Raw genomic sequence first — 18,984 nt, 5'->3', positions numbered from 1 at the left:
CCGTGCACCAAATCCAATAAGGGACCAGCCCACAAAAAGGAGGAGGAGGAGGGAGAGAGGGTAAATGGGAAGAGAAGCAGCAAACTTTTCAGTTATGCCAAAGGCTGGCATGTTTCAACCCACCTCAGCATCTGATGGTCAAACTGAGGGGCCAAAGGGGCATCTGTCACATGGAGGGTGGGAACCAAATCCAAGAACATTCTACCCATCACCCAAAGGACCGATTCAGGAAATAAAGAACGGGAGACTGGGAATCAATGTTTCATTGGTCATGATGATCAAAAGATGATGGTTAACACACACACACTCAGACCTCATCCCACCTGTTGCAGGGCTGAAGCAACACCTCCGGGGCCCCCCACCCCCTTGCTGGGTACCGTGGCCGCACCCTGCAGCCACTGCCCCACTCAGGACTCTGCCCTTCCCTCAGACTTCTGCTCTGTTTTCAACTTCTCAACGTGGTGCCTGGACTTGACCTGAGTCTGCGGTGGGCAGGGTTGCAATGTCCATGAATCCTTCTCCATCTCCCTCTCCCACCTCTCTCCTCTCCCCTCTCCCACCCCATCATTGTTCCCCAGAAACAAATAGGATGGCTTCACTGATCAATTCTTTACATGTACAAACACCAAAAGCAGAGGGAACACCCCTGGTCGCCCCCCTCCCCCCAAACCCCAGTGCTGCGAGAGCAGCCAGCGGCGGGCGAGGCTGCCTCGGGAACGCGGAGCTGCTGGAGCTGTCCGGCTGTTCTGGAAACTTCTTTGGCCTCTGGGCTTTACCTGGAGGCCTCTTCCTTCAGCTCCTTGTTTTTCCGCACCTCTTCCGCGTGCTTGTCCTGGGAGGGGAGGGAAGGGAAAGGACAGGTTACACCCGAGGGGATAAAGGGAGGGACAAGAGAACCCAAAGGATGGCCACCACCGGAAGTGAAGAGCAGGGTCTCAAGGAGTCCTGAGAAGGGACAGAAGGTGGCAGGTGAGACTGGCAGGAGGCCGGTGAGTGAGTCTGCTGGTGTGGCCCCAGGTGGTTCACTGACTGGGGCCAACCTCCCTGGGGGCTCACCTCACAATGACCCCGGTGCCCACCAGCCTCTTCCTCCCTCACCTGGCCATCCTGGGGTTTGCACTGAAGATGCTACTTGACTTAATAGAAGCAGCCGCTCAGTGTAGCTGCTAAAGGAACGGGCAGAGCAGAGGGGCCTCGTTGCAGGTGTCCCCTACACACACCTTGACTGCCACTTTCATTCCTTGTCTGTCTCCTTAGGAGAGTTGTCTGACCCCCTGGGTGGAAGATGAGGGCTCTTCAAGTCTAAATGGACTGAAGAATTCTTGGAAGTGCCGTCCAGCTCCAATAGGCGAGCTTTCTTACAGGTGTATTAAGAGGACCCTCTTTTGTTTCCCAGCATGATGAAGCCACAGACGGGCCCTGACTTCAGAGGCCTGTGAGCTGTGTGACCGTGACCAGCTCGCGTCACTGATCAGGCCTGAGTTCTCTGGTCTTTAAAGAGAGGGGCACGCATGGGAAGCTCCTTTACCGCTAGAATTCTGCGATTTTAGCGTTTACCTCTAGGGCTTATCGTTACAACTCATTCATTGTGCACAGATGCGGGTCCTCTACTCGGGGACTTCCTTGTGGGCAGGGAGCATGCCTTGTTCGTTTTTGTATTTTCCAATCCCTCCTGTGGCACCTTGCTCATGGTGGGTGCTCAATAAATATTGTCACTGCCAGACCCTGGCATCCATCCAGATATCATCACACCCAGATATCAAGAAGCAACCTAGAACACACCCACTAGGAAATATCTTAAATTACCAATCTGTCCCTGCAGAGGCCCTAGAATTTTCCATGGTCCTGGGTAAGTATGGGGAGGGGTGCATCTAAGGCTGTGGTTCTCAACCTTGCTATGTTACCAGCACGACCTAAATAGAATGCTGAATTGCAGTCCTCAGGCACAATCCCTAGAGAAACAGCATGAGTAGATCTAAGATACGATCCACGTACCTGTAGTGTTAAACTTGGCACCAGGTGAGTCTGGTGCAGGTGGTCAATGACCCCACACAAATACTGACACAGGCATTGTTGAAAGTGTCCCTGGCTGGAGCCAGGGCAGAAACCACACGCCCATCCCTTTCCTTCATTAGTGGGCAAGGTTGAATAGAGGTCAAGATCCCAGAGAAGTGAGGCCCACTCGAATGTCTGCTCCAACATCTTGCTTCTTTGAGTCTTACCCGACCTCCAAAGCTATTACCCCGGAGTCTGGGTCTCCCTAATCTCTCAAAATCTACCTCCATGTTCAGGTGAGCTCCCTGGGCAGAACCCTAGGTTTCTGGACTCCATTTCCTTGGCCTCCAATGACCCCCTGTCTCTGACAAAAGGCCAGCAGGACAACTGGGTGCTGGTTTCCCTGCAATAAACATTGAAAGAGCCACCTGGATGCATAGCCAAAGAACTGGGTTCCCGTCCAGCTGAGTGGCTGTGTGCCACTGGGCAAGTCACTTGACCTTCTCTGACACGGTTTCCTCTGACACAGGCATTGTTGAAGGCTTTCATAAAACAAGGATAAGATCTGTCCTGCTTACCTCATGCACTGGTTGTGGAAAGAGGGGTATGATGAAATAAGAAGTGTCGGACAGCCTTTCAAATACCATATCATGCTCCAAGCCTCAATCATTTCTTCTCGGTTTGGCCCGAGAGCCATGCCTCATCCTATCCCAGTCCCAGATTTTTTTTTTTTCCTGCAAGAGTTTGCTCTAGCCATCCTTCAACAACCGGGGAAGTTTGAAATTAGACAAGAGCACTTCCCTCCTATCTGGTACATAATGGAGGACTTGCTGCCCCAGAAATATAAGAGCAGAGGGGCTGCCACATGCTGGCGAACTGCAGTGCCTATGGGACATACAGATCCCCTGTGCAGAAACTAGATCTTTCTAGTAGCTGTTGTGAGGGAGCTGAGACTCTAGGTGGACAGGCAGGAAGGAGTGGGGACCACGCTGCTCACCATGGGACGAGGCCACCGATCGGGTCCCGGGAGTCACCGCGCAGCAGGCGGCTCCTGGAAATAAAACACAGAGCTGGAGCGCTCCCAGGAGCTGCAGGAGAAACTGGGGCAGCCTTGAGACTCAGGAAACGAGGCCAGCGTGTTCTTAGCAGAACGGGCTGTTATTCTGCTGACACGGAGACCAACCTCAGCTTCTCACGTTTCTCATATTTAGGTGACACCATTTGGTTTATTGACAAAAGGCAGCCTATTGGAAAGACTCATGACTCCCTCGGTCCATATCAATAGAGTTGGGAAGAATCATGTTTCCTGCTAAATGGGCAGCTCAGGTCATCGTGCCCCTGGCTGAGAGCCAAGAGCTCCAGTCAGCATCTCTCATTGAGTTGAATTGGTCCATTCAAGGATAAAGCCAGGCATGTACAGCGGCTTGTTTATTCCTCCTCCCTTGCGTTCTCTACATGATAAGAGCTCGAATCTCCCTGAGACAACGAGAAAGTTCCACTGAGTGGCTGTGCAGCACGTCCTCCAAGGAATTCCAAAGCTCCACGTATGTTTCTTGCCTATGACTTCCCAAACCATCCCTCGGAACTCGTAAAGGACCCAGCCTAGCGGAATATGCCCATTCCTGCCGGAGGCTGCCTGCTCCCGGAAATGACGAGTAGGTCTATGGCACTTGCCATGGACGGAAGAGCGTGTCCTAGGAGTCTCCTCTCGGGTCAAGGCCGCTTACCTTCTCTTGCAGCCGTTCCAACATGGCAGCAAGGTGGGCCTCCCGGTTCTCCTTATTGGATTCCATCTTCTGGGCCAGTTTTTCTTTAGCCATCTTGATGAAGTTATTGTTCTCCTCGATGGCTTTTTGGATCACCTCCCGCTCGTGTTCCCGTTTCTCGGCGAGGTGCTTCAGGAGCTCAGCTTCCTGGTACTAGGGACGCACAAAGGGAGAGAGAGACTCTTGAAGGTGAGCACGCAGGGGATGTTTTTATCATCTGACTTAAAAGCTCCACACCCAGAACACATGCCTCCCTGAACCTGGTCCCCAGCCTACTTCCTAGATTCTCCACCAGACCGTCAGTTCTCTTTTCCTCATGGCCATCATTCATTCATTCGTTCGTTCATCCATCCATTCATTCAGGCATTCACAAATACTAAATGACCATATACTATGTGCCAGGCACTCATCTACCAACTTGGGAAAGAAAAAAAGCCTAGTAGAGAGAACATACATAAATAACTCAAACCAAACTAGCACGTGACATATGCCCTAAGAGGAATCCAAGGGAGGAGAAGATTATTTTCTGTTTGAAAGATGAAGAAAAACTTACACAAAAATTGGCATCAGAGGTGGGCCCTGAGAATCAATAGGAAACAGCAGACACACCAGGGGGCCTTCTCCCCCTCCCCAGTGAAGGAGGCCCTTTTTTAACTTGTCTAGTCTTTTCCTAAATCCTTATTGTTTGTCCATGTCTTACTCTTGTTGCTGTGCATATCCGGCCACCACTTGGAGGCAGGTAATGCAGTGCCTGAGCCCCCTAACCAAACTGTAAGCTCTTAGAGACCAGGGACGTTTACTTCTTGTTTCTCTCCATGACGCCCCATTCTCTGCCCTGGGAATGGGAAGTGCTGTTGACATATTTGTAGGTCGGTGGTGACCTGACCCCAGCTCAGAGCCACCACCGGTCTTCTCCAGCTCCTTCCCCCTCCTGCTGAGACGGAGGGGAGAAAGGACAGCACTTACCTTCCTTCGCTCTTCAGCTGCTTCTAGTTTCTTCTGTATCTCTTCCAGCGATGGGTCTCGCCGCCTGGGGAGGGAGGCATTGAACTCGGGCACCCCATCAAAGGAGGGCGGCTTCAGGATGACTTCAAAGGACTGGCCGGAGGTGCATTTGTTCAGCTCGATGACTTCCATGTCGGAGATCACACACCAGTTCAGGTCCACCGTGTCAGCTGCAGAGAGAAGAAGAGGGGCTGCTCACCCCCTGAAGACCGCGTGGGCTCCCGTAAAGCATACACACATGCACACATCCGTGGGAGACCTGGGTGCCCCAGGAAAACCAATGGCCAACGTTCTGGGTCTGTCCTCAACGGGGCACCTACGCTCCATGGGCTCTGATGGGGCTAAGGAGAGGGTAGCCACAATGAGGGCTCAGGCTCCAAGTTTAAGGTCCCAAGATATGTGATTCCTGACAATGGCTGTAGCAACGGTGTTTGCTTCTGCCACACGGCTCCTCCCATAGTTGAGCTCTTGCTCAGATTGCCATCTATGGTGGCCAACAGTGTGCACTTCCCCACCACCCACCACCCATCCACGCCTTCACTCCTCCTCCCACTACCAGTCTGATGGCTCAGCCTGTTGACACCTCTCCCCCTCTCCCTCCTACCCTGCTCTCTTCTTTCTCTCCAGTCAGCACTGTCTTTCCGCTGGCTTTGATCTTTTCTCCTACACTGTCTCCCACACCAGCCTAAACAACGGAAAAAAACATTCTCAGGTAACCCAAACACCCCCATCTCTCATTTTCAGACCAAACCCATCCCTTCCTTTAACCCCCAGGAAATTAGGAGGCGACTTGTGCTCTGACCACCCCCAGTCAGGATGTGGCCATTCAGTGCTCCCTGCCAGCACCCAGGGACACCTGTTCAGGGACCCACCAGCATGGCTATCACAGAGCCTCCTTGGGCAAAAGTCCTCTTCCCACCTCTGGGCTCTCCCCCAGCATTCCCTACCCTTCCCGGAGGAGGCTTGGTAGCTATGGAGTCTACGGATGTAAGCCTGTCTTGCCTCCTCTTCCAGGCTCAGTGTTCCCTGAGGGCATCATCTCTGCTTCACCTCTGCACCCTCCACAGCATCATTTAAGTGAATGAACAAAAGCTGAGCTCAAGATCACTCTGCACAGGGCCTGCGTCAGACCTTCGCCTGCCGCCTACTCCCCAGGCCCAGCCCCACACCTGCCTTCACCTGGTGCTTAGACCCTCGGAGTCAGCTGTGGTGATTTTATTGGTCCTGGGAAAGCAATGGTGATGCGGGGGGCAGAGGTTCAGGAAACTGGGGTGCGGGTGCTGTACTGTGGCTGTGAGCCACAGGAACCCTCCACCCATTACTTTCCTAGCGGTGGCCCTCGCTTACCTTCATAGTTATAGGATGACTTATTCAGGGGGTCGGCCAGGAAACAGGAGCAGAACAGAGACACCAGTGGGAGCTCCTTCATCTTTTCCTTGTAGGCTGTGGGAACACCCGCAGGTGAAGACGGCCGCCCTCCCCTAGTCTCCGGGCCAGCATCTGTGGGAGTCTGGATGCCCTAGCAGCCAGGGGCACCGGGCTCTGCAGAGGCTCCCAGACCCACCCCTTGGCTGGGGACCCAGCCCCCTTTGCCCCAAGCGGCCCTGTTTAGAACTCCTGTGTGTGATTTGGACCCAAAGTTCAGGTACACTCAGGCTCTCTCAGCTCTCAGTTAATGCCCAGCGCGATGCCTGGGCACTCTCCTCCTCATTTCCTTTTACAAATTGAAAACATAATTGACTTAAAAATAATACACATGTCCCTAGATGGTTTGGCTCAGTGGATAGAACATCGGCCTGCAGACTGGAGGGTCCCAAGGTTGATTCCGGTCAAGAGCACATGCCCAGGTTGTGAGCTCAATCCCCAGAGGGGGGCATGCAGGAGGCAGCCAATCAATGATTCTCTCATCATTGATGTTTCTATCTCTCTCTCCCTCTCCCAAATCAATAAAAATATATTTAAAAAATAATACATGTGCATGGCAAATCCTTTTTAAAGCACACACACAGAAGAGCAAAAGGAAGAACTCAGCTGCGATCCCACCCACCGTCTAGAGATAACCTTTTGCAACCCTGGGTGTAATTTTCTTATCTTCTGTGCATATGTAGGTACCTACATTTGTGTACAGAAATAACCTGTGCTGTGGTGCCCCATCACAAAAATAAGTTTGTACCTACCAGCGAGGGTCATGTTTTCTGGAATGTGAGAGCTGAATCCACTGAGAGCCACGGAGTAGGTCTGTCACCAGCTCAGGACGCTGTTACAAACCAGAGAAAAAGAGAGTATTTTACCACTGACAGGTTATTTGCACAAGGAAGCAGGGAAGGGAACCCCAGGAGGCGCCTCATCTGCTCCCACCTCCAGGCCCTCTCCACACACCAACCTTTCCCATACACCAGCCGCCGCCTCAGCACAACCCAGTCAAGTTCAGTTTCGAGGCACCTGTGATGACTTCGGAATTGGTTTCCCAGTCTCAAGCCCCCTGAGAAGGCAGACATGGGTTTCCCCAAACTGTATGGATCAAAGGTTGTTTGTCTGTCTCCCTGCGCAGCTCTTTGGCTTGGCCCAAAGCAAGGGTTAGGGTGAGAGACAAATCCTAAATCAGAATTACCTTGGAGAGGTTGGCAAAATAACTGTAGTGCTTCCCAATGACCCGTTCTCATATAGGAGAGAGGGAGTTGGACAGATGTCAAAAGACCTCTCCAGGTGTCCTCTCCCTCCCTCCCCCCAGGAACCACTGTCCTAAGCACTCCTCAACCCCACTTAAGACAACCCCAGACTATGAGAAGGACAAACGTTACTAAGGAATAATGACATCAAAATGTAGTGCAGACCCCTACGGTTTGGCTCAGTGGTCAAAGCATCAGCCTGTGGACCCAAGGGTGTTGGGTTCGATTCCTGGTCGAGGGCATGTACCCTGGTTGCAGGCTTGATCCTGGGCCCTGCTCAGTGTGTGTGTGGGAGGCAACCAATTATGTGTCTCTCTCACATTGATGTTTTTCTCACCCCCCTCCTCCCTCCTTTTCTTTCTTTCTAAATATTTTTATTGATTTCAGAGAGGAAGGGAGAGGGAGAGAGAGAGAAACATCAATGATGAGAGAATCATTAATCGGCTGCCCTTGCATGCCCTGCACTGGGGATTGAGCCCACAACCCGGGCATGTGACCTGACCAGGAATCGAACTGCAATATCATGGTTTGTAGGTCAACGCTCAACTACTGAGCCACGCTGGCCGGGCCTCCCTTCCTTTCACTCTCTCTAAATATCAATGGAAAAAATGTCCTCTGGTGAGGATTAAAAAAAATAAAAGTAGTACAGAGGTGGTAACCGGTGTGCCGGATTACCGTGGGAGCAGAGATGGGACTGTATACTCCGCACCAGGCCTGGAGAGCCAGATAGGGTTCTCTGGTGTTAGCAGCACACAGCAGAGTCTTAAATGATAAGTCAGAATTGGCCAGGAGATGGCAGGGGGCATTCTGCCAAGGAACAGCACATATAAAGGGCGGAGGTGAGAAAACTTGGTCTCAAGTGACCTCAAGCCGGCTGATGCTGGACCAGAAAGTGTGAAGGAGGAAGAGGTGGAGAAACAGGAGAGGTGGGGAGGGAGCAGACTGGGGAGTGTCTGGGGACGGTCAGTGACAGGGCTCCACTGAAGGCTACTGTTGGGTGGAGTGAGAACTAGCCAACAGTGAGTGGCCATCATGGGGACCACTCGTTCCTTGGCTACCGTGATGGTTAACTTTTGTGTCAACTTGACTGGGCTAACGGATGACCATAGAGCCAGTAAACATTCTTTCTGGATATGTCTGTGAGGATGTCTCTGAAAGAAATCAGCATTTGAATCAATAGACTGAGTAAAGATCGCTCTCATCGATGAAGGTGGGCCTCACACGACCCATTGAGGGCCGGATAGAACAAAAAGGTGGAGAAAGGGCGAATTTGCTCTCTCTGCTTGAGTTGGGACTTCCATGTTCTCCTGCCCTTGGACTTGGGAGCTCCTGGTTCTCAGCTCTTCTGACTGGCCTGAATCACACCAGCAGCTTTCCTGGGCCTCCAGCTTGTAGACGGCTCATCGTGGGCCTTCTTGGTCTCCGTAATTGCATGAGCCAATCCCTCATAATAAATCTCTTTCTATATATACTATTGGTTCTGTTTCTCTGGAGAACCCTGACTGATACCGACGCCCTCAGTGCTCACTGTGCCAGCAGAGGGTGTCATGAGCCAACAGCTTCCCTGCCAACATCCTCACAAGACAAAGGACCCTGAGACTCACTTAGCACCCCTTTCCTTCCTTAATGAAGTGTTTTCCATCTGGAGCCAGGTCTGTACTGGCTGGGGATGGGCAGGGAAGTCACGGGAAGCATTAGGCTCAGCTCCAGTTTTAGGGCTCAACCAGCGAGGAGTCAAACACAGACTTCAGCTCTCTTACTACCTGTCACCAGTCACGTCACATGTCTAACTTCGCTGTCCCCATCTTAATGATTCAGAGTTTTTACAAATTAGATGAGAAAAGCGTAAGTACAGCATCCAGCCAAACTGAGGTGCTTCATAAATGTTAGTTTCCGTTCCTTGGCCTTTTCCTCAGGGTGGTTACCAGGTGCCACACGCCGGCTTCAGAGTCATGGCCTCTGGTTCCCACCCGCCCTGCAGACACTGTCATCCCCATTTGCAGATGAGGAGATGGAGACTCAGAGGGTCCATGTGGCTAGAAAGTAAAAGAATGGAGATTTGAAGCCGGGTCAGCTGGCCTTGAAGGGCTCTACTCCTGCAGCGTCTCCTTATGCCCCTCCCAGTGCAGCACAATGGGCCTCTCTCCTCGAGTCAAGCGGATCCTGACAGTACCAGCGAGTCTCTGAACAGGGCGCGGGCCTCTGAGCCTGGATGCGACATCCGGAGTTATGAGCCTCCATTCTACACCATCTCTGCTCATGACTCGGCGGATTGTGAAGGCAACTGGTAGAGTGAGCGAGCCCTTGCCAGGAGAGGGAGCGGCCTACGACTTTACCCTGAGAAAGAAGGAGGCTGAGCTGAGCTTTTTCTCGAGGAGCAGGTGCCTGGAGGCAGGGACCATGCTGCTCAGTGTGAGCGGAGAACGGTAATGAAGACCCCGCATTTGTGGAGCACTTTGCAGGTTACAGTCTGTCACCCACATTGTCCCAGTTGGTCATTGCCTGAGGTTGGGCTCGGCTGACAACGAGAGGCATCATCAACTTCATTTTCAGACGAAGAATCTGGGGCTCAGAGAAGTTCAGACTTTTGGCGAAGGTCACACAGCCAGTTGGGGGTAGAGATGGTTCTATGATCCAGGTTGTCTGTTTTGTCCATTCTTCCTTATGGGCAGTGGAAGGACTGGATGTTAACTGCTCATTCTTCCATGGTGCTGAGGACTCGGGAAAAGCCAGTCCGGCCTGAAGATATGATTTAATTAAAATGTGTAATGAGTGCTGCCTCTACTTCGATGGAAGATACTGTACTCAGAGTTTTAGGACAGGAAGAACCAGGTAGAGAACACAGGTGAGAGGGGCAGAGAAGGAAGGTCAGGGCATGGAACAGGAATCACCCAAGATACAGACGGGCAGAGGTATGCGTGGCCAAGGGCTTCATAAGCGAGAGCACTCAGTTTCCCAGGGTTGGAATCTGCCTCCTAAGTTAAAAATATGTATTTATAGAGCATCTACTATGTGACAAATGCTTTCACTTTAATTTTCATAATAACCTTGTGACATAGGAATTGCTATCCCTGTCTTGTAGACGTGGGAATTGAGGCTCAGAGAGGCTGTGACTTCCTAAGATCACTCAGTGTCATGGGTTGAATGGTGTCCTCCAATGAGGCATATCCAAGTCATAAGCCCTGCACGTTATAAATGTGACTTTATTTAGAAAGGGTCTTTACATTTTAATTAAGTGAAGGATCTCAAGATGAGATCCTTCTAGATTAACTGGGTGGCTCCTAAATCTGATGGTGTGTCCTTACAAGAGACACACAAAGGAGAGACACACCGAGAAGAAGAGCATGGAAAGATGGAGGCAGAGGTTGGAGTGATGCTGCCACAAGCCAGGGAATGGCCAAAGCCACAGAAGCCACTGGAATCTTTGGAGGGAGTATGTCCCTGCTGACAACTTGATTGTGGACTTCTGGACACCAGAACTGTGAGAGAATGAATTTCCATTTTTGAAGCCACTAAGTTTGGGATCATTTGTCCCAGTTGCCATAGGAAACGAATGCACCCAGTAAGTGACAGAGCTGGGGTTCAAAACCCATCATTCTTTTACCCTATCTCACTACCAGTGTTTTTACACAGTCTGATGTTTTCCTCAAGATGATCTGGGTACATGTGCCTATGGGTACACGGGGCTCTTTTAAATCTTTGTAGCAATAGTGACATCATTTCCATTGCACTCAAGACCCAAAAGATGTTGCTGCCCATGGAATATTGTTTTTTAAAAAATATGTTTTATTGACTTTTTACAGAGAGGAAGGGAGAGAGATAGAGAGTTAGAAACATCGATGAGAGAGAAACATCGATCAGCTGCCTCCTGCACACCTCCTACTGGGGATGTGCCCGCAACCAAGATACATGCCCTTGACCGGAATCGAACCTGGGACCCTTGAGTCCGCAGGCCGATGCTCTATCCACTGAGCCAAACCGGTTAGGGCGCCCATGGACTATTCTGAGAAAGGAGATAAGGGGTCAGTGAGGAGGGCATGACTCTTCTGAAGGGCCCAGCAATGCAAAGGGGCCCTAAGCCATTGGCTGGTGGCAGCCACAGCAGGGAGCCTGACTTTACCCCAAATTAACCTGTGGCATCAGTGTTGGGTGGGGCTGGTCATACAGCCTCCCAGCACTCAGCCTGGCTGTGAGAACTGCAGGTCATTGATGGGTTGGACCCAGAATGAAGGCACACCACTCGGAAGATCTAGTGATGTTAACCCTTGGCCCGAAGGCCCTTAAGAGCAGTTCTTAGGCCTCCCATCTTAGACACCAGGGGCCCAGGCCATTCTTTTGAGCATGTCCAATCAACCCTAAGGCCCACAACCAGCCTTAGTCCTAGAGGCCAGGGCCCTACAAGCTTCTCACGTGCTGTGGGATCTGCTAAGTGGCTTGGTGGTGTGGGTCATGTTGTCATGCCTGCAGCACCAGCAATGGCCTGGGGCCAGCAGGTCTGTCCTGGGACTGTCAGAGAGGGGGTAGTAAGGGTGTTATTGGCCAAGATCAGAGAGAACAGAATGCCAGGAATTCCAGGAGGCAGGACAGAGATTGAGATCATGGAGGCCAGCGCAGGCATGAGGCCATGAGGTCAGGCTCATCAGTGGGAGATTCTAGGAGGACATCATGCATCAGAGCATCATAAGGCAAAACCCCAGCTGAGGCAAACCTCTAGCCCCTGCATGTTTTCTTTTAAGGCAGAGGCCAATCCCAGGCCTTGGGCAGCCCTAAGAAAGCCCAGCAAACTGAAGGCATTCAGTGGTAGCAAAGATCAAAGGGACCCCTTTTGATCAAAGATCAAAGGTTGATGTGTCACAAAAACTCAGGTGGTAACTGCAGAACCAGAGCTAGAGCTCAGGATGGCGGCTTCCTGACCCTCTCCCAGTGCTCGCTCCCACGCGCTTCTGATGGACGCAGACAAGAGGCAGGGCCACCCTGGGCAGCCCAGCCCCTGTGCTGCCAGTGAGGGTCCAGCATTGCAGGTGGTGAGAGTGACTCAAGCTTCAGATGCTAAAGGTGAGCGTGTGATGGGCTTATTATGCAATTCAGTTTCTGCAATGCCTCTAATCTTGGAAGGGCTTTGGAACTTGACTGTGTGATGGCTGCGCACTGGAGTTTCTTGGCGGTCAGAGGGGGCCCATTGGGCTGCATGCAGGGCGCATTGGGACCAATTGCTAGAATAGGAAGGGGATGATCAGAGACCTCCCGACCAGGGAAAGAGTTTGTGCTTCATCTTCAATTTGGTCCGAAGCCACTGACATCTTTTGAATAAGGGAGCGGAATGGTGATGCTGGTAATAACAGCAATAATAACGGCTACCGTTTCTTGAGCACCTGCTTTGTACCAGGAAAATCACAGGCATTATCTCAGTTTATTCCCTGAGGCTCTTTAATAATGAGGAGATGGCAGCCCAGCAGAGTCAAGTTAATTGCATCACGTCCTACAGGGAGTAAGGGGCAGAGCTGGGATTTTCATTCTGAAGCCTGGCTCTACCTTTAGGTTATACTGCTAGTGCAAAAAGATTCATCTAGCTCTGGCCGGTGTGGCTTAATTGGTTGGGATCATGCACCAAAAGTTTGCCGGTTCGATTCCCAGTCAGGGCACACGCCCAGGTTGAGGACTGACTCTCCTGTAGGGGGAGTATAGGAGGCTGCTGGTCAATGTCTCACTCTTGAATCCCCCTCTCTCTCCCTCTCTTTCTCTCTCTCTTTCTCTCTGCCCCCCTTCTCCTCTCTCTAAAATAGAAAAGGTTCATCTGGCAGCATGATCTTAGGGGAAGATGCAGAGGGGAAGGCTAGAAGTTGAGGACCTGCCTAAAACAAGTTAACCCCTGGACTGTTGGCAACCCACCCAGCACTGTTTTACTGTTTACAAACTGATCCATACATTGTCCCCAGCTCCAGCCTTTAAGAATCTGTACATGGAAAAGCAAATCATCACATATTCTTTTCCTGAAGAGCTAAACCATTAGCATCATTAATTAGTGATAGTCCCACCAGCAGCGATCCAGGACCATCAGGAGATAAGATGCACACTGAGTAAGTTTTCATTTTCTGTCCTCACCTGAGGATCTGTTTACTGACTTTGAGAGAGAGAGAGAGGAAGAGGGCGTAGCAGGGGGGGGGGGGGGGGGGAGAGAGAGAGAGAGAGAGAGAGAGAGAGAGAGAGAGAGAGAGAGAGAAGAGAGAAACATAGATCAGTTGCTCCTGTATGTGCCCTGGTGGGGGATCGAACCTGAAACCTAGGTTGTGCCTTGACTGAACACACCTAGGTTTCGGGCTTGAGCACAACCTTTTGGTGCATGGGAAGCTCCAACCACCTGAGCCACCCAGCCAGGGCGGAACAGTAAGTTTGTGTTTTTTTTTAATACTAATAAGTTTTGATTGGGGGTGAGGGCGGCTGAAATTGAAGGTCTAGAATCAGCTGACTGATGAGAGATCTCATGGATCCCCCAGTTTCCCCTAGGGCCATGGTCGGTAAACTGCGGCTTGCCAGCCACATGCGGCTCTTTGGCCCATTGAGTGCGGCTCTTCCTAAGCCTTAGGAGTACCCTAATTAAGCTAATGACAATGTACCTACCTATATAGTTTAAGTTTAAAAAATTTGGCTCTCAAAAGAAATTTCGATCGTTGTACTGTTGATATTTGGCTCTGTTGACGAATGAGTTTGCCGACCACTGCCTCAGAACATCCGAATGTCAGAGATGGAGAGACCCAGCCATTACCAGCCAGTGGTTTTTAACTGGGGGCAGCTTCACTCCCAGGAAATATGTGGGACTTTCTGCTGGTCACTAAACGGGAGGGGGGGGTGGTACTTGGGGACATTCAGTGGGCAGGGGCCAGGTAGGTTAAGCATCCTGCATTGCACACAACAACCAACAATAGTCCCTTCCCAGTGCCAATACCCTTCCCCCAGGAACCAAAGACCCTGAGATCATACGGCGTTGGCGGCAGAGATAAGATCGGAATCCGAGCCTCTGGATTCCAGTGCCAGTACTCTCCCTCTCACACTGACCCCTTCTCTCTCCTCCAGACCAGGATGCACGTGAACAGCCCACACGGGGGCCACCAGAGCAGCAATACCAAGATGGGAATGCAGAAGGGACACCACAGCAGGTGGACTTATTTACATGACCAGAAACAGTGACCCACACTCCCAGGCTTTCTGTAATGCAGTCAATGATCAGACGCTGACAGAGAAGAGCAACCAATTCTCAGATGCCGGGTGGCCGTTGATCGGGTGCACACCTGGCCTCCTCAGGTGCCTCTGACTGCCCACAGGCCGGCGTGAGCAAGCATGCTATTTGTCACGGCAAGAAATGCCTGGAGAGGGCCAGCAGGATGTGTCAATTCCCCTGAGGGCTATTTTTGAGGGATAAGAAGCTCATGCATAGCTAAATGGTTTGAGTAGAGTGGTTCCTGGCAGGCGTGTTCAGAGGCTGTACGGGAACTCTGCACAGAGTCAAGGCCTGGAAGCAATGAATTCCGACCCAGGCCCTCTGACCACAAGCAGCACAGGAAGGTGGCTGTTACGACCGAGCCAATTATCAGTCTTTTTAAAAGTCCTGTTGCAGTAACTAGTATATATTTACCTGAAATAAGCTACCCAAATGTCACAGAGTCATAGCATCTCTGTACGGTAACCCTGGTTATTTCATGCTGATCAGAGACTCGGATGGGCAGGCATATTTTATTTCAGTTAAATATAATAATAATTTTCTCATGAATGTGGTTTTCATTCTTTCCACAATTACTATTGAATATTTAATTCTGTGCCAAGCCCTCAGCTAGGTCCTAAAATAGCCACAGAGTGTGTTTTGTTTATTTGTTTGTTTTTTGATGATAAAAAGTGAAACAGGTCCCCTGGGTGGGAATCTGGAACCTCCAGAAGTTTCACAGATGCTCTGCGGGCCTCGGGCAGTTCTCCGGCAGTCACACAGAACGCGCTATGAAGGGACAGGAGTAGGTGTCAGCGCACAGGCCAAGGTGGGCTAGTGAGACACACGGAGGGAAACCGGGCAACGCAGAATAGCGAGCGACTGGCTGGCTTTGGGGGACTAACCACCCGCCTCCGGGTGGCTTCAAGAGGAAGAGACAGTGGGCGCCGCAGTCAAGATCCACTTCCAGCCAGGAGCTAAGAGACTCAGAAATGCAGCCTCTGTCGTGCTTCTAGGAATCAGGGAGGTGTCACCTGTTGGCAAACACAGAGCTCTGGGGTTTGTGTTTACACTGGGAGGCAAGCCAGAGAAGGCAAATGAAGCCTGGATCACCGACAGCCCCAAGTAACCCAAGTGATGGCACTTGCTGGGCGATTTCTATTTCGAGTCAATGTATACAGAAGAACCAGCGTAGCGGAAGCCAAGTTCAGGGGCACAGACCTCCATTCAGTGTCGCTGGACGGAGTGCAAGGCTTTGTGACCCAGGACCGTGTGAGGAATCAGCATAATCTTACTGTCGTCACTACATTAGGCGTATTCTGTAGTACTTTACAGTTTACTGGGCACTTTCATAGGCATATGTGTGCATATATACATTTTATAAGTCATGTTTTAATTACAAACATAGTGACATCATATTGCAGAACAGCTATGTGACAGAGAAAGGAAAATCCCTGTTATCCTGCTACTTTTTGCTATTGGCATTTCCTTGTAGTTTTTTTCTTGTGCCTATTTTCTGTAATCTGGGCATGTATATTTTATCATTTCATTCTCCCCAAATCCTATGAAATAGATACTGCTATACCCACTCTATAGATAGCCAGTTCAGGTAGGTGACTTGATTTGCCCAGCAGTCATAGAAGTAATAAATACTGAAGATGGGATTTGAACCCAAGCCTTCTCATACCAAAGGCTATGTGGTTTCCAGTAGAGTTCCATGGTACTACCTCAAATCCAAGGCCAAGCATAAATGGAAGCAAGACGGATGATTGCCCGGGCGTGTGGTTGAAGGGTGCACAGAGGCACATTTGCCCCAAGCCTGCCTCTCAACTGTGGGGGACCTAAGTGCTTACAACTCTCACCATTTCACTCTCCTTTGTCTCAAGCATTGCCTCAGGAAGCCCCTGTTAAAATGTGCACACACGACCTACCAAGTGTCATGAATTAAATCACTTTCCTATGAGAAGAGCACAGGCAATAGAACTTGGAAACATTTTCAGAAGTCAAGTTCTCAGTCCTTAGATGGGAGGAGCCATGGAGGTTTCTAGCATTTTCACTCCCCAACCTTTTTCAGATGAGGAGACAGAGGGTCCAAGAGAACCAGTGCCTTCCCCAAGATTAAGTAGCAGTGACAGAGCCCCTGTTCAGGCCTGCAATTAGCTATGCTAAAGGGAGACCCCTATCTTTTGCAGTAATACTTGCGCTTTCTTTGCTCTTTCATTCATCTCCAATGCTTTGTAAGTCTTACATCTTGTGTTCATCTTGGAGTTAATATCATTTATACCTACATTTCACTACTTTGAGAATAAAACAGTACCTAATGATTTTCATGGTGTGAGATGGTTTTGTCAGAGTGGCCTGGATTTTCAGTTATGATTTACTGCGATTGATTTACTTATTGAGAACTGACTATAAGCACTATGTGAGGTACTAGGAAGGAATACAACGATGAATTGAACAGACATATTTCCTAGCCTCAAGATATTTGAAAATTGCATTCAGCTTTATAAACATACGAGAAGCCTGGTGCACGAATTTGTGCACAGGTGGGGTCCCTTGGCCTGGTCAGGGATCGGGGCAATTGGGGCCATCTCCCCCAGTCCCAATCAGGCTGATGGGAGTGGGCCGGCCTGGGAGGGACCGCGGGAGGGCTCTAGGGCATGTCCGGCCTGTATCACCCAGTCCCCGTTGGCCAGATCCCAGCAGCAAGCTAACTTATCAGTCAGAGCGTTTGCCCCCTAGTGGTCAGTGTACATCATAGCGACTGGTTGACAGAGCAGTCGACCTATCAGTTGGACACTTAGCATATTAGGCTTTTATACATATAGATGGATTACAATTAGACAATGACTCTAAATTCTAATGTTTTCTTTCTTCATGATCATTATCAATATTCTTTTTGTACTAGAGTTCTGTAATTTGATAAAAAAATATTTGCTAAAAAATTAGCAAGACTACTTCTACAGTTATTTTTTTCTAGGAGGGACTCATGGAATACTTGCCGAGTCCTTACATACCTGGTTTGATGGTAGGAGCAGAAGACAGACAGACCTATCCCAGTATCAATAGTCCAGTTGTGCCGAAACCGGTTTGACTCAGTGGATAGAGCGTCGGCCTGCGGACTGAAAGGTCCCAGGTTCGATTCCGGTCAAGGGCATGTACTTGGGTTGCGGGCACATCCCCAGTAGGAGATGTGCAGGAGGCAGCTGATCGATGTTTCTCTCTCATCGATGTTTCTAACTATCTATCCCTCTCCCTTCCTCTCTGTAAAAAATCAATAAAATATATTAAAAAAAAAATAGTCAAGTTGTGTTTGCACCATCAGCAGACAGAGCCTCTCACCTGTTTCCACATACGCAGGTCCTCCCTTCACCGCCGGGAGAAGCTCCAAGACCCCAGTTACTGCTTGAAACGGCGGATAGCACTAACACTATATACACTGTGTTTTCCCTATAATGCATACCTTTCACTTGCAGGAAGCACTTTATGGCTTCTTTTGGCATATATTCACTGCCAGCATCACCACCCTTGCACTTTGGGGCCGTTACTAAGTAAAATAAGGGCGACTTGAACACAAGCTCCAAGATACCATGACAGTCGACCTGATAACTGAGACAGGTACTAAGTGGCGAATGGGTGGGGAGCAAACACAGCGTGGACATGCTGGACAAAGGGATGATCCACATCCCAGGCAGGACAGAGTGGGGCAGAGTGAGATTTCATCATGCTACTCAAAATGGCACGCAAGGTCAAACTTAAGAATTGCTTATTTCTGGAATTTTCCATTTAATATTTTCAAATGACTGGGGGAGATGGCCCCAATTGCCCCGATCTCTGACCAGGCCAAGGGACCCCACCTGTGCACAAATTCGTGTACCAGGCTTCTCGTATGTTTATAAAGCTGAATGCAATTTTCAAATATCTTGAGGCTAGGAAATATGTCTGTTCAATTCATCGTTGTATTCCTTCCTAGTACCTCCTATCTGGTCTGGATTTCTGGGCACTGACACCTAAATGGCCCACTGGAATTCTGCACTCTGCCCGCCCCACACCCACACACACTCCCCCACTGGACCTTTTACTCTAGTGTCTGAGCTCAGATCTTTTTTCTGATTCACATTCTCTGGTTTGTTCTCTGAACTCCCAGGTTGCCTGAGCCCTGTCATATGTTAGGCCAATCAGCCCAGACTCTGCCCTTTCTGATCTGTTCTGTCCTCCTGCTTCCCACCACCCGCCTCTGACAGCAAGACCCTGAGGGGGTGGATACATGGATGTCAGTTTTTTTTAATTTTTACTTTAATTGATTTCAGAAAGGAAGGGAGAAGGAGAGAGAAATAGAAATATCAATGATGAG

The 18,984-nt window shown here is 50.2% G+C and overlaps 1 protein-coding gene across 8 annotated transcripts in view; it reads right to left on the bottom strand.

The window, feature by feature from the left end:
- Positions 1 to 254: 254 nt before the first annotated feature.
- Positions 255 to 18,984, bottom strand: part of STMN4 (stathmin 4) — a 32,503-nt gene continuing 13,773 nt past the window's right edge. For 2 of the 8 annotated variants that reach the window (XM_036314556.1, XM_036314555.1), the window contains 6 exons: positions 6,944 to 7,023; positions 6,114 to 6,209; positions 5,371 to 5,451; positions 4,728 to 4,936; positions 3,723 to 3,914; positions 255 to 832 (listed from right to left, as the gene is read on the bottom strand). In XM_036314556.1, coding sequence (XP_036170449.1) covers positions 773 to 832; positions 3,723 to 3,914; positions 4,728 to 4,936; positions 5,371 to 5,451; positions 6,114 to 6,209; positions 6,944 to 6,956 — 651 coding nt within the window. In that variant the 5' untranslated portion in view covers positions 6,957 to 7,023 and the 3' untranslated portion in view covers positions 255 to 772. Of the gene's footprint in view, positions 833 to 2,992; positions 3,047 to 3,722; positions 3,915 to 4,727; positions 4,937 to 5,370; positions 5,452 to 6,113; positions 6,210 to 6,943; positions 7,024 to 7,149; positions 7,683 to 17,647; positions 17,776 to 18,984 lie in introns of those variants that run through there. The other 6 variants (XM_036314559.1, XM_036314558.1, XM_036314557.1 and 3 more) reach the window with 6 other exon arrangements.

Source organism: Myotis myotis, unplaced genomic scaffold (genome assembly GCF_014108235.1).
Source record: "Myotis myotis isolate mMyoMyo1 unplaced genomic scaffold, mMyoMyo1.p scaffold_m19_p_6, whole genome shotgun sequence".
Classification (NCBI taxonomy): domain Eukaryota; kingdom Metazoa; phylum Chordata; class Mammalia; order Chiroptera; family Vespertilionidae; genus Myotis; species Myotis myotis.
Note: the sequence above shows the minus strand (reverse complement) of the source record. Positions and strands in the feature narration are given on the sequence as shown.